Source organism: Oncorhynchus masou, chromosome 31 (genome assembly GCF_036934945.1).
Source record: "Oncorhynchus masou masou isolate Uvic2021 chromosome 31, UVic_Omas_1.1, whole genome shotgun sequence".
Lineage (NCBI taxonomy): Eukaryota > Metazoa > Chordata > Actinopteri > Salmoniformes > Salmonidae > Oncorhynchus > Oncorhynchus masou.
In genome coordinates, this window is record NC_088242.1 from 65,365,348 (window position 1) to 65,380,559 (window position 15,212).

A 15,212-nucleotide genomic window follows, 5' to 3' on the forward strand; every position below is an offset into this window, starting at 1 on the left:
GATAAAGCAAAGCAGTTCGACACATACAACGACACAGAGTTACACATGGAGTAAAACAAACATGCAGTCAATAATACAGTATAAACATGTGAGCAAATGAGGTGAGATAAGGGAGGTAAAGGCAAAAAAAGGCCATGTTGGCAAAGTAAATACAATATAGCAAGTAAAACACTGGAATGGTAGATTTGCAGTGGAAGAATGTGCAAAGTAGAAATAATGGGGTGCAAAATAAATAAATAAGTCAGTTAAGAACAAATTCTTATTTTCAATGACGGCCTAGGAACAGTGGGTTAACTGCCTTTTTCAGGGGCAGAATGACAGATTTGTACCTTGTCAGCTCGGGGATTAGAACCTGCAACCTTTCGGTTACTAGTTCAACGCTCTAACCACTAGGCTACCCTGCCGCCCCAAATAAATAAATCCAGTAGGGAAAGAGGTAGTTGTTTGGGCTAAATTATACGTGGGCTATGTACAGGTGCAGTAATCTGTGAGCTGCTCTGACAGTTGGTGCTTAAAGTTAGTGAGGGAGATAAGTGTTTCCAGTTTCAGAGATTTTTGTAGTTCGTTCCAGTCATTGGCAGCAGAGAACTGGAAGGAGAGGCGGCCAAAGAAAGAATTGGTTTTGGGGGTGACCAGAGAGATATACCTGCTGGAGCGTGTGCTACTGTTGGGTGATGCTATGGTGACCAGCGAGCTGAGATAAGGGGGGACTTTACCTAGCAGGGTCTTGTAGATGACATGGAGCCAGTGGGTTTGGCACCGAGTATGAAGCGAGGGCCAGCCAACCAGAGCGTACAGGTCGCAATGGTGGGTAGTATATGGGGCTTTAGTGACAAAACGAATTGCACTGTGATAGACTGCATCCAATTTGTTGAGTAGGGTATTGGAGGCTATTTTGTAAATGACATCGCCGAAGTCGAGGATTGGTAGGATGCAGAACGCCATAGGATGTTTTTGCGTTGGTTAAGGGTAGTCAGGTCTGGGGAGAACCAAGGGCTATATCTGTTCCTGGTTCTAAATTTCTTGAATGGGGAATGCTTATTTAAGATGGTTAGGAAGGCATAAAAAAACAGGCATCCTCTACTGATGGGATGAGATCAATATCCTTCCAGGATACCCCGGCAAGGTCGATTAGAAAGGCCTGCTCGCTGAAGTGTTTCAGGGAGCGTTTGACAGTGATGAGTGGAGGTCGTTTGACCGCTGACCCATTACGGATGCAGGCAATGAGGCAGTGATCGCTGAGATCTTGGTTGAAGACAGCAGAGGTGTATTTAGAGGGCAAGTTGGTTAGAATGGTATCTATGAGGGTGCCCATGTTTAAGGCTTTGGGGAGGTACCTGGTAGGTTCATTGATAATTTGTGTGAGATTGAGGGCATCAAGCTTAGATTGTAGGATGGCTGAGGTGTTAAGCATGTTCCAGTTTAGGTCACCTAGCAAGACGAGCTCTGATAGATGGGGGGCAATCAGTTCACATATGGTGTCCAGAGCACAGCTGGGGGCAGAGGGTGGTCTATATCAGGCGGCAACGGTGAGAGACTTGTTTTTAGAGAGGTGGATTTTAAAAGTAGAAGTTCAAATTGTTTGGGTACAGACCTGGATAGTAGGACAGAACTCTGCAGGCTATCTTTGCAGTAGATTGCAACACCGCCCCCTTTGGCAGTTCTATCTTGTCTGAATATGTTTTAGTTTGGGATGAAAATTTCAGTATTTTTGGTGGTCTTCCTGAGACAGGATTCACACACAGCTAGAACATCCGGGTTATCAGAGTGTGCTAAAGCAGTGAATAAAACAAACTTAGGGAGGAAGCTTCTAATGTTAACATGCATGAAACCAAGGCTATTACGGTTACAGAAGTCATCAAAAGAGAGCGCCTGGGCAATAGGAGTGGAGCTAGGCACTGCAGGGCCTGGATTCACCTCTACATCGCCAGAGGAACAGAGGAGGAGTAGGATAAGGGTATGGCTAAAGCAATGAGAATTGGTCGTCTAGAACGTCTGGAACCGAGAGTAAAAGGAGGTTTCTGGGGGCGAAAAAATAGCTTCAAGGTATAATGTACAGACAAAGGTATGGTAGGGTGTGAATACAGTGGAGGTAAACCTAGGTATTGAGTGATGATGAGAGAGATATTGTCTCTAGAAACATAATTGAAACCAGGAGATGTCATCGCATGTGTGGGTGGTGGAACTAATAGGTTGGATAAGGTATAGTGAGCATAGAGGCTCTACAGTGAAATAAGCCAATAAACACTAACCAGAACAGCAATGGACAAGGCATATTGACATTAAGGTGAGGCATGCTTAGTCGAGTGATCAAAAGGGTCCAGTGAGTAGTGAGGTTGGTTGGGGTCACGGCGATTCAGACAGCTAGCCGGGCCATCGGTAGCAAGCTAGCATAGGATGGAGGTCTGTTTTTAGCCACCTCATGCATTTCCGTCGGTAGGATAAGTGGGGTTCCGTGTGGTAGAGGGGATCAATCCAATTCGCAAAAAAACCCCAATAGATATAGTTATAGAGGCCCAAGAAAAAAAAAGATAGGTCTATTCAGATAGCAGCCGATAAGACAGCGGACCACAGATGGGAATTCAGGTAACGTCGCTACGGAGGAGCCAGCCGGATAACTCCCTCGGGTAGATAATGTCGGTAGTCCAGTTGTGAAGGCCCAGTGGGGCTCTGCGTTGGCAGCAAAACGGGTCCGTATAGGTGATTATAGCCGAGGAGTGACTGATGGAACTCTTCAGCTGGCTAGCTCCGGAATAATTGATGTTTGCTCCGGAATCGACGTAAGCCGATAGTCACACTGATAGCAGCTAGCTAGCTGCGAGATCCAGGTACAAATGTCCAGAGTTAGCGGTTGAAATCTGGGGACATGGAGAGAAAAATAGGTCCGGTATTTTCCGGTCCGAGCCGCGCCGTACAAAACTGGCGATAGATTTTCGCGCTAAAGGATAGCTGATGACCACAAACCGTGGTTAGCTGAATACTAACGATTAGCCAGTAAAGAAGCTAACTAGCTTCTAATTAGCTTCTGGTTAGCTTCAGGCTAGCTTCTGGCTAGCTTCTATGGAGGATTACAGATTTGAGGTAATTAATACTTTCTTTTAAAAAATATATAAATTGGTGAGGTGGGTTGCAGGAGAGTGTTTTGAAGATGAGTTCATGGAAAATAAAAATAAAATATAAAAATGTATGCAAGGAAAGTTGTAAGTATATATATATATATATATATATATGTATATATATATATATATATATATATATACGGGACACGACAAGACGAGGACAAAAGACGTCTGACTGCTATGCCATCTTGGTGATAAAAATACTGTTGACGTAGAGACTGGTGTTTTGCGAGTACTATTTAATGAAGCTGCCAGTTGTGAGGCGTCTGTTTCTCAAACTAGACACTCTAATGTACTCGTCCTCTTGCTCAGTTGTGCACCAGTGCCTCCCATTCCTCTTTCTATTCTGGTTAGAGCCAGTTGCACTGTTCTGTCAAGTGAGTAATACACAGCGTTGTACGAGATCTTCAGTTTCTTGGCAATTTCTCGCATGGAACAGCCTTAATTTCTCAGAACAAGAATAGACTGACGAGTTTCAGAAGAAAGTTATTTGTTTCTGGCAATTTTGAGCCTGTAATCGAACACAGAAATGCTTATGCTCCAGATACTCAAGTAGTCTAAAGAAATACAGTTTTTTTGCTTCTTTAATTAATCAGGACAACAGTTTTCAGCATTGCTAACATAATTGCAAAAGGGTTTTCTAATGACCAAATAGTCTTAAAAAAATACATTTGGATTAGCTAACACAATGTGCCATTAGAACACAGGAGTGATGGTTGCTGTACGCATATTTGGATATTCCATAAAAAATCTGCAGTTTCCAGCTACAACAGTCATTTACAACATTAGCAACCCTCACTGTATTTCTGATCAATGTTATGTTATTTTAATGGACAACAAATATTTCAAATTTCAAAAAGAAGGACATTTCTAAGTGACCCCAAACTTTTCAACGGTAGTGTATTCTAAACTAGCCCCCAACACCCCAACCTCTCCAGCCATGTCCTTCCACTCCCAACCCCTCCTACCCCTATTCTCCAGAGAGCTGGCATCTGAGTGCTCCTGCCCCCTGTAGCTGTGTCTGAAACACTGGCCCTGTGGTCAGTCTCTGTTCCTGTCCCTGGCGCTGTCTCCCTCTGTCCTGCTCAGGCCAGACAAAACTAGGCCCAGACCCCAAACTACCCCCCTAGTAGGCAGCACTTTCTCTGCTACTAGATCCCTGCCAAATATCACAGGCCCTGGGAGGCTGTTTCACAACACAGTCTGCAATACAAACCTTTTAAGCTCACTGATATCTGTAAGCTGTTTTAGATTCAAGCACAGCTTCAGAAACGTAACCTCACCTCGTTGATGCTGTACACCAGCTGGATGAGGAGGGCACTTGTTTTCCTGTGCATGGAGCATCCTACATCTCTAACCCTCTCTGTGATCGCTAAAGATCAATGCCGCTATGGGAGCCGCTATGAGTGTTCTGCCAAGTGGTCTGTGATGTACATATTACACATGCTCACAGGAAAGAAGGTTGGGAGAAAGGAAGGAGGGGAAAGAGATAGATTGTGATATTGTGCTTGGTAAAACAGCTGATGATTGTACTGACCGAGTACAGTGAGCGTGAGCAGCAGGTTCTTGAAAAGAGAAGAGAAGCAGCTGATACACTTGTTCCTGGGCCTGGCCTCGATGGGCTCCAGGTGACTTTCATGCATCCTCACCTCCACTTGCTTAGGCATGATGCTGGCACTGTGTCAGAGAGAAAGAGGGAGACAGAGAGAGAAAGAGGGAGCCAGAGAGAGAGAGAAAGTTATTTAAACATGCATAATCTGCATTTGACATGCCCCCAGTTTGATACATCAGTCACATGTCTGGCGAAACTATAGATGTACATTATATGATCATAACGCATTCCCTTGTGACTATCCTCATATTGTGAGCGTGAGGAAGGAGGTTAGACTGGGTCTTCACAGTAAAATAGATGAACCATCCCCAATCCAACTCAGCTTTTGTTTTGGATGTTCAGGGTTGAATAACCTGCCTATCGATTGGTCCAGCGTACCACCTACTGTACATGTGTAACGGATGTGAAACGGCTAGCTTAGTTAGCGGTGGTGCGCGCTAAATTGCGTTTCAATTGGTGACGTCACTTGCTCTGAGACCTTGAAGTAGTGGTTCCCCTTGCAGAGGGCCGCGGCTTTTGTGGAGCGATGGGTAACGATGCTTTGAGGGTGACTGTTGTTGATGTGTGCAGAGGGTCCCTGGTTCGTGCCCGGGTATGGGCGAGGGTGACTGTTGTTGATGTGTGCAGAGGGTCCCTGGTTCGCGTGAGTGGACGGTATAGAGTTATACTGTTGCACATGCAACCCTATTTTTACAGCGATAAAATGGCCATGTCATAAAATCAAATGCTCTGTATACAAACATCATAGAAACAATAACGGGTTTATATCGTCACTCTTGATGACGGGATCACCCTTCACTCTTCTTCAATAGTCTCTAAGGAACTAGGAAATGAACCCCTACTTTCAGTGTGAAGAAAATGTATCCTAAACATCAACCAGTCAAATGTAGACAAATACTCTAAGACGCAACCAAAATCAGCCAGGCAAACACCAACTTGAGAACAATCTCTCCAGCGTGGTCCCCGCTGAGTTAATGGGAGGGGGACTTTAACCATGAACTGATTTCAGCTGAAGTATCCAGTAGCCCAGAGGACAACACAGGTTCCCCTAGGGGTGGGCCACGGTCCCCCTCTGAGCCTTCACTGAGAGAAGTAGAGGAAGAGAGAGTGATGGAGGGAGGAAGGGAAAGAGGGGATGTAGAGAGGTGGAGGAGGCAGTCTATAACAAGGCCTATTGGATATGATGGGGAATGGTATAAGAGTAACAGACAGATTAACTGACAGTTTGAACTTATCTGGACAATATATCTATCTTCCTTTCTTTTTCTCACATGTTCCTTCTACCTTCTCTACCTCTTATTTTCTCAATTTCTCCATTATCATAAGTCCGGAGGTTCCACTCAGTATGGCTGGCCTACAGGAACTGAAATGGGGCTTTTGACCAGTAATTATCTGTCTGTAATAATGGTATGGGAACAATAATGCATTTTATTTTGTGAAGTGGTTTCTTGCATCAAACAACACAACATTTCCAGTCACCTCCTTGTCTGAAGCACAAGTGGATAAACAGGTTAATGTCAAGCCCTACATGTTTTTTTTCCTCAAATCTCTCATGGAATGTAGGCCTACATTGAGCACCAAACATTGGCTGCTACTGAAGGCTGAATGACACAACAGCTATTTCCAAGTTAAAATGTTATGGGATGCATTTTCTCCATTGTGTCTGGTGGTAGGCCACTCTGGTAGGCCTACATTATGATCAAATAGCCACTGTCTGAAACTGTACAACCTCAGTGTTCACAGTAAACACACTGGACGTATTTCACAACGTTCAAGTTCTTGCTCAGCAGACCTGAAATTTGCTCAGTGCCGGAAAAATGTTGGGCATCAACTAGACTTTTAAAGTAGCTTTACAAATTGAAGTGTTTGCTCATTAGAGCAGTCTAAATAAGAGACTATTTGTGTTAATTGGAGAAATGAGAGGAGGCACAGCTGTGGCTGTCATACAACACTCACACAAGTGTGAAGGAAGATGACGATGACATGTTGGGAAGGAGAGGGAATGGTTTACTAGAGAGACGGACACATCTTTGTTTCTCAATTCATACATCTCTATTATGTCATTCACAATCCACTGTCCCAGCAATTTGTTTGAAAAACATCTTTAGAATTTCACTTTAAAACATCAGTCAATTATCTCACAGAGAGGATTGTTTAATTTGTTAGTCACCATGCGCACACTGACCCTATTCATGAAGCATGACAGTTAATAGATTACAGAGAAGGACGAAGAGGAAATAAACTGAATCAGTGATTCTGAACTTTGACCGTACCCCTGGGGTTAGCAGTACCACAGTCACAAATACACAGAGGGTGTCCCAGTCTCCTCAATAGACCTCTGTTGCTCACATCCTTACCCTCAGGGACAATAATGGCTAAACGGAATTGAGAGACTTCAACCTAGTCATCATTCGTCAAGTATTTTTTTTTTACGGTGGTAGAGCGAAAGACGGACAGAACACAGTTCGAGAGCAACGTAGCTAAGATTCTGTATTTTGTTTTTGGGAAGAAGCCAAAGTATTGACACATTTAAAAAAAAAAACCTTATAGGTTCAGTGTTGCACAATGGGACACCATTCATTGGACACACAGGCAAACACACATACACACACAACCACACGTGCTGAGGAGAAGATGTAAGAACGGAGTCCTCAGCCTCTATAACGATGTGTCTAAGCCTTGGCTATAGGATAGAACAGCTGGCCTGTTCCTAGGCACACAGACGGAGCGAAGACTCCCACTTATTCACTTCCTATTTCATACGTGTGAAAAGCAGAAAGGACATGTAAACACCATGCGCAGGCACACATCAGTCATCATCACACTGTCATCGCAGCTGTTATTATTGCTTTGGGTTGTCGGAGGAGAAGCCATATTAATTAGAAGGAAACGTAATACAAAACAAAACAATCAATTTGTAGTATGGAGAGATCTACTGCATGACTGCTGTTAATTGAATCCTTTTCCCTCTCTTTTCATTATAGTTAGACCGAGGGCGAGGGGGGAGTGGGGAGGGTTGTGACATTATGATTAACTATGAATGGCACTCGCATTAGTTCTCCTGTCACAGTACTAGCCGATACAAGTTCTGTCCAGACAAGAGCCTTCCGATTCAACAGAATAACTAGCAAATTAGAGCAAGCCGCCTATGCATTCTCCTGCATTGGATTTCCTTTTTCAGCTGAAAACACCCAGTCTATATCACATATCCATATTTTTTGGCACATCTATCTTCAAGTTTGTATCATCAGATCAGATAGGATGAGAAAATGCCATTTTAGTATATGACAGTATATGCCACATACGATATGTGTGCATTGTCACACATACTATACATTAGTACTGTATTACATAGTACATTATAGCTTATTGTAATGTTACTACTGTAGTTTGTATCAAGATACAATGTTTATACACACCACAGATTTATTTATATACTGGATTCTTGGCATAGCTCACTCCAATATATCAACGGCTGTAGACATCTGTCACGTTCTGACCTTTATTTCCTTTGTTTTGTCATTATTTAGTATGGTCAGGGCATGAGTTGGGGTGGGCAGTCTATGTTTGTTTTTCTATGATTTGGGTATTTCTATGTTTCGGCCTAGTATGGTTCTCAATTAGAGGCAGGTGTCATTAGTTGTCTCTGATTGAGAATCATACTTAGGTAGCCTGGGTTTCACTGTGTGTTTGTGGGTGATTATTCCTGTCTCTGTGTTTGCACCAGATAGGGCTGTTTTTGGTTTTCCACGTTTATTGTTTTGTAGTGTTCATGTTTATCTTTTTTTTAGTCAACATGAATCAATATAACCACGCTGCGTCTTGGTCCGCCTCTCCTTCAAGTAAAGAAAACCGTTACAACATCATTCTTTGTATTTCTTGTGTAAATGATTCCAGTGTACATACGTATTGATATCATTTTGATTACTGTTACAGTGCTATTTGAGATTTTAATTCGATTCGTCACGACGTTCTTGATTATTATTCTTGTTTTTATAGTTTTTTTATTTGTACTTGTTTGACATTTTACTGCATTGTTAGGAGCTAGTAACATTTTGCTGCACCCGCTAAAACACCTGCTAAACTGTGTATGCAACCAATAAACCTTGATTTGATGTATTCTTAATCATGTATAGATCATTGGGTTCCCTAATATCACAAAAGGTAGGTGCACTTCTCACTAGGCCACCAAAGGCTTGATGCACACTAGGTGAGAACTGAGAGGTGACATGGGGATAGTAGAAAACCTGAACATCCATTTTCTGTTTTTGTTTAGTTCCTCTATAATGAAATTGATTTCAAATCACCATGGCCAGACATGCCATCTGTGATCATATCACTTTATGGCTAATGCCATGTGAACACACCTTCAGGCATATAGTCTCCTTCTAGGCACAGACGATACCTTCACATTGTGCATAGTGATTTAAAACACTACGTCACAGGTCTGATCTTCCCATGCAAAACGATTTCTCTGGGTTTCCTGGCATTACTTTTTTCCCACTTAGCATCAACTGTTATGACAATAACCCTGTCTGTGAGTATAAGCTGCCTGTAGAAAATGCACTAGACACGTTCAAACATCTCCATGTTCCAAAAGCGCAGGTTTTCTCTGCTCATTAGCGACACCAGCAGACCAGATGCCCTTCCATCAATCAACAATAGGATCTCTGTGCCAGAGATTAAAAGAGATGAGCAGAGTATTGCAGGAATGCACTTACTTCATCTCTGGTGCGGTCGAGGTGAGTGCTGTGTGTACATTGACCAAAGTTAGATAATCTTCAGCCTCAGGCTAGGCTCTATAGAAGGAGTCAGACAGCCAATAGAAAGACAAGGTGGAATCTCTTCTGCTTCATCAGACACTGTCATATGTATGTCAGAAGATATAACACCCCAGCACATTAACCTGAGGGCTACGAATGGATCTTCCCAAAAACTCAGCTAGAGTTCACTGTAGGCCAGCAACTCCTCTTTAGCATCCAGCAAGACAAGAGCATCCAGCCACACTGACCAGAGCTGCCCAGTCAGTCCTGATGTCTGTCACTACCATTGAAGTGGACCAGACTAGTGTCCAAAGGATGCACATTCTAACACACAGATTCACACACACCATACCGATGGCTAGAGGGAGGAGTCAACAGCCTAGTTTCAAAGTGAAAATCCTTTAGGGGGTTCCTCAATCCATTCCCTACTGGATCTTCCGAGCCAGGAAGCACTCTCTAATCAGGGCTTCATAACCTCTTAATGGTCCTAGCCAGCAAGCACTCTCTAATCTGGGCTTCATAACCTCTGGATGGGCCAGCGGAAGAGTCTGAGAGACCTTCTGATGGAGAGATGAGCTAGTTTATGGCACGGGATGGTCAGTGCTTCTGTAAGCCTGTCCCTTTATGGATGGAAACAATGTTTAATGTTGTCGTGTAGCAGTGTCCAGCTATGTCATCAGACAATATACTGTATACTTCACCCAGCATCCCCGATACTGGTTCAGGGTGAAATGTTGCATCAGAAAACCTCTGGATCCTGGTAATGTGGAGGTCACAAGTGGTTAACTTTATGCATGGATATCGGGGTCAATACACAACATAGAGGGATTAAGTCCCATCACCACGATTCCTGATCAGGAATCCTAATCCTATATATCATGTATTTATGTATATATCATATGTCAGTATGTTTCTAAAATATAATATAATAGTTGCCATGTACAGTACCAGTCAAACATTTTGACACACCTACTCATTCTAGCGTTTTTCTCTGTTTGTCATCAAAGGGTGGCTACTTTGAAGAATCTCAAATATAAAATGTATTTTGATTTATTTAACTGTAAAGTAGTGCGTAACTGACTGCAGGGAAGGAGAGCAGAAATAGGTAGCAAATGGAGCCCTTTATTGAGGCGAACAAAACACGGCACTCAGAAAACTAAACACACACGGGTTACAATAACCCGGCGCAAACCAGCCTGGAGTACACATACATTTATACATAACAATTCCACACACAGACATGGGGGGAAACAGAGGGTCATATGCAAGACGAGTAATGAGGGAATAAAACCAGGTGTGCGGGAAAACAAGACAAAACAAATGGAAAATGAAATGTGGATCGGCGATGGCTAGAAGACCAGTGACGTCGACCGCCGAACGCCGCCCGAACAAGGAGAGGGACCGACTTCGGCGGAAGTCATGACATTAACACTTTTTGGGTTAGTAAATGATTCCACGTGATATTTCCTAGTTTTGTTGTCTTCACTATTATTCTACAATGTAGAAAATAATAAAAATAAAGAAAAACCCTTGAATGAGTAGGAGTGTTCAAACTTTTGGCTGGTACTGTATGTGTCAGTAAGTACTGATTAGTAATCATTTTTTTACTCTAGCCCTATATCAAGAACGCTATATCCATCCGATTGATATAAAAGCGGAATCAACATTTTCATACGTGACGAAGAAGTCATACATACATTTAGGTTACGTTATGACAATATCTAAAACAATCTCAATCTATGAAATAACAGATATCACTGCATTCAGACTGAAAGTTGACTTCACAGATGAAGGAGAATACCTCTAGGGTTGTCATCATACTGGTTTGTCCCCTGTCTCCCAGCAGCACTGGATTTCACAACCGACAGTATAGAGTACTATTACATCATTCTAACCTAGGAAACGTGTTGGAAAGCCGCTCTGGATAAGAGCGTCTGCTAAATGACTTAAATGTAAATGTAAATGTAAAGCTATTTCCTCTCACAGACAAATGACCATCAGCCCATCAAAAGCCAGAGGAATGGCGTCACTGCCAACAGAGGTTGTGGCATGAGATATCACTCATCCCAAATTCCTTGACTTGTCATACTCTTTCAGACATTTCTAGCTCGGAGAGGAAAGAGACCATTTTGGGGAGGGGGATTCGCAGATACTGGGGTCACACCACCACCACCAAGCCAAAATTGGGGCCTATAAGGGGTAGGGCAGAGGGAGGGAGGCAGCAATCCCTGCTCTTGGCTGGGACCATGTGAAGCTCTCCGCTTCCCCTCTTCTCCCTCTGAGGGGCTTTTGTCTCGCCTGCAAACAGTGGTGTTGGCCCCAAGTCGCCCGGCCAAGCGCTGAGTCCAAGCTGGCAGTGGCGAGAAAGGGAGAGATGGAGGGAGGCGGTATGGAGGGTAAGAGTGGTGGGAGGGGGGCAGTGGGCATGTCAAGAATGCCAGTCCCATTGAGGGCCGTTGATGTCATGCCTATGCCCACCGTGGGAGAGCAGAGAAGAGGAGTGGAGGGGGGTGAGGCGCCCTTTTCTCTCCCCCCCACCCCTCCCTCCACAGTTCTCTTTTTCCGGAATGAATGAATCTTTCAGGAGCGGCAGGCCATTGTGTCCCATAATCGAAGGCGTTTATCCCAATTTTATGCTGCTTTCCCGGGGCGAGGAGGTTCCCCGAGCTTTGGCTTTCAGAGGTCCGTTGTGGTGCAGTCAGCACCCAGAGGAGTTGTCATAGCAACGCACTGCGCACCAGAGAGAAAGGGAAGAGAGGAGGTTCGATGGCTGCTGTGCACACGCAGTCTCTTTCTCTCTGTCTCTCAGTCACACACACACACACACACACACACACACACACACACACACACACACACACACACACACACACACACACACACACACACACACACACACACACACTTGATAGATTAATGGAGATAGCAGGCACCTTAGATTATCATTTCAACTAAAGAAAGTAAGACCTCAAGGAACAGTGTGTAAAAAAACATCAAATACACCCAGACACTATGGCAACAGCTTTAAAACCACAGCAGCTTAACTAGGCTTTTCCCACACCACCTCGCTCACATACCAAAGAACTATCCCAATTAAAATCAGCACAATACAGTACAACAGTACTCCACACAGGACAATGCACTGACATTTCTGTATAGCACGTAAGGCAAGGCACTGGTGTGAATCTAACTACATTGTGACTCCAGAGTTTTTGCTTTCGAACACTTGTCTTGAAACTCTCCAGTGTGCTGGTTATAATGTGTGTGATGCCAGAGCTGGAGGGCCAGGGAGATGTAAATGACCTGCAGTTTCCCAGTGGGCTCTGAGGGGCCCCATGCCCGTTCTCATGACTGTAGCATCACAATGTGGCTGTGAGGTAGAGATAGCTGGAGGTGGGCCAGGCAGGCCCCGGATATCTGTTGACCCCTTTGGGGCCTCCCAGCCACTTCCCATGCAGTGGGAGATGGGATCACACACTAGCCTGGATGGCTGTGAAAGATGATGCTTAAATGAACATCTTAGCAAACACGTAAGGTTATGCCATGCGTAAAAAGGAGATACATTCTTCAAAGTGAAGGAAAGGGGAAAGTTGTTTGCAAGTCTTCATTACTTATTCCACGTGGGTGGATAGGGTGAATGGATTCCAAGACGTAGATGGTTGGACATGTATAGACACTGTCAGTGTTGAGGAAACAACTGAATGGTTGTGTCAGAGGTGCTCAGAAAGATCTGATAACTATGTGGTGTAGAGAATATCTGCTATTGCCTCCATATTGGTCTCCAGTTGCCAATCAGACCAAATTGCACACTCGGCTGCTGAACATTTCTCTCTGTTTGTGCCCCCCAGCCTCTTCATATTAACAGAGCCAGAGTGGGACTGTGTGTGTGTGTGTGTGTGTGTGTGTGTGTGTGTGTGTGTGTGTGTGTGTGTGTGTGTGTGTGTGTGTGTGTGTGTGTGTGTGTGTGTGTGTGTGTGTGCGTGTCACTAGCAACCTGGCTCGGGGTTGATGTTGGTCAAGCTGTTCTACTGCACTGGACCAAGAGGACTGTCCAATTTAGCCCCTCAGAGGGAGAAGAGGGGAAGCAGTGAGCTTCACAAGATCCCAGCCAAGAACAGGGATAGCTGCTTGCCCCTCTCCCTCCCCCTCTTCTCTCCCCCTTGCAGGCATGGTGTGACCCCTGTACCCATATTCCCCTTTCCCCCTCCCTCCTTCATGCCAAGGCCACACACACACACACACACACACACACACACACACACACACACACACACACACACACACACACACACACACACACACACACACACACACACACACACACACACACACACACACACACACACACTATTTAGAGAAAACATATCACCCTCTTTGTAATTATCCTGGATCTGCACACATGGGATGCCACTTCAACATTGAGTTATGTCAGTCAATATGGCTCGTTCAGGTCATGTGACATGGCCTGTGAAATGTGATACGTCTAAGTCCTGTAAAAAAGTTTTGCCATGGCACTTCCATTTTTTAACGAGAGAGAGAGAGAGAGAGAGAGAGAGAGAGAGAGAGAGAGAGAGAGAGCTGGCAGAGCTGGCTGAATCCGATTCATCTGTGCCATATTAATAGAGTGAGTAAGAAAAACAAAGACAGTGATTAAGGGTGAGTAAGAGTGAATGAGTTAGTGAGTGGATGAGTGAGCGAGAGGGAGAGTAAATAAATTAGTGAATGAATGAATCTCTCAGTTTTTCTCTCTGTCCCTCTCCTCCTCTATTCTTGTATCCCTTTTCCTATTCGCTCCCTCCAACTGCTATTCAGTCTCTCTCCACCTCTTACTCTCTCTCCTATGCTCCCCCCTGCTTTCTCTCTTTCTCTCTCTTCCATACTCATAGATCGTAATAAACAATACATTCTCTCAATTTCCATCTCTCACGCTTCTCTCCCTTACAGTCTTTTATGGTCTGATGCTGCTGTCAGCTTGTGGTTTTGTTGGCTCTCACAAAGACACCCCAGGGATTTGGTTTCTGGGCTGTCCATCTCCCTCCACTTCTCTCCACCTCTCCCCCAACCACCCCTCACTTCCTCACCTTTCTCTATCTCTTCCCAGACATCCCTCCACCTCTCCACCTCCCTCCACCTCTCTCCACCTCTCCCCCAACCACCCCTCACTTCCTCACCTTTCTCTATCTCTTCCCAGACGCTTGCATGAGGCAGTGCTGCTATCATTAGTGCTGGCGCATCTGTTTAACAGAGCTGGCTGTACGGCACAGAAGAGAGGAGCGCAGCTTTTGATGGCTTCAGTCCGATCCCCACAGGAGCTCATTAAATCCGGAAGGCAGGCCCACCACACCCCCTCCTACACCACTACACTGCACTGATCTATTAGAATGAGAGGGTGGGAGGGAGGGAGCGAAGGGGGGGTGAATGAGGGAGCAAAGGAGGGAGGGATAGATAGATGGATGGATGGATGGAGGAAGAGAGGGGGCAGGAGATAGAGATGGGAGGAGGAAGAGAACATGAGGGAAGGTGTGGGTGTTGGAAGAGGGAGGGAGACAAAGAAAGGGGTGAGAAAGAGAGAGAGTAAGCGATAATGGAAAGAGAGTGAAGGGGAAAATGGGAGTGGATGGTTCAAGTGTAACATAGAGAGGCCAGATTAAAGCAACCAATTGAAGTGGAGATGGAGTATGTACTGTAAGTGTATTTGTATCTGAGAGGAATCCAGTC

The 15,212-nt window shown here is 44.6% G+C and overlaps 1 protein-coding gene across 3 annotated transcripts in view; it reads right to left on the bottom strand.

Moving 5' to 3' along the window:
- The window catches only part of LOC135524276 (excitatory amino acid transporter 2-like), a 45,229-nt gene that overhangs the window by 13,211 nt on the left and 16,806 nt on the right, over positions 1-15,212 (bottom strand). Inside the window, exons 1-2 of one of the 3 annotated variants that reach the window (XM_064951676.1) lie at positions 9,453-9,758; positions 4,657-4,796 (exon numbers count right to left, since the gene is read on the bottom strand). In XM_064951676.1, coding sequence (XP_064807748.1) covers positions 4,657-4,796; positions 9,453-9,457 — 145 coding nt within the window. In that variant the 5' untranslated portion in view covers positions 9,458-9,758. Of the gene's footprint in view, positions 1-4,656; positions 4,797-9,452; positions 9,759-15,212 lie in introns of those variants that run through there. The other 2 variants (XM_064951678.1, XM_064951677.1) reach the window with 2 other exon arrangements.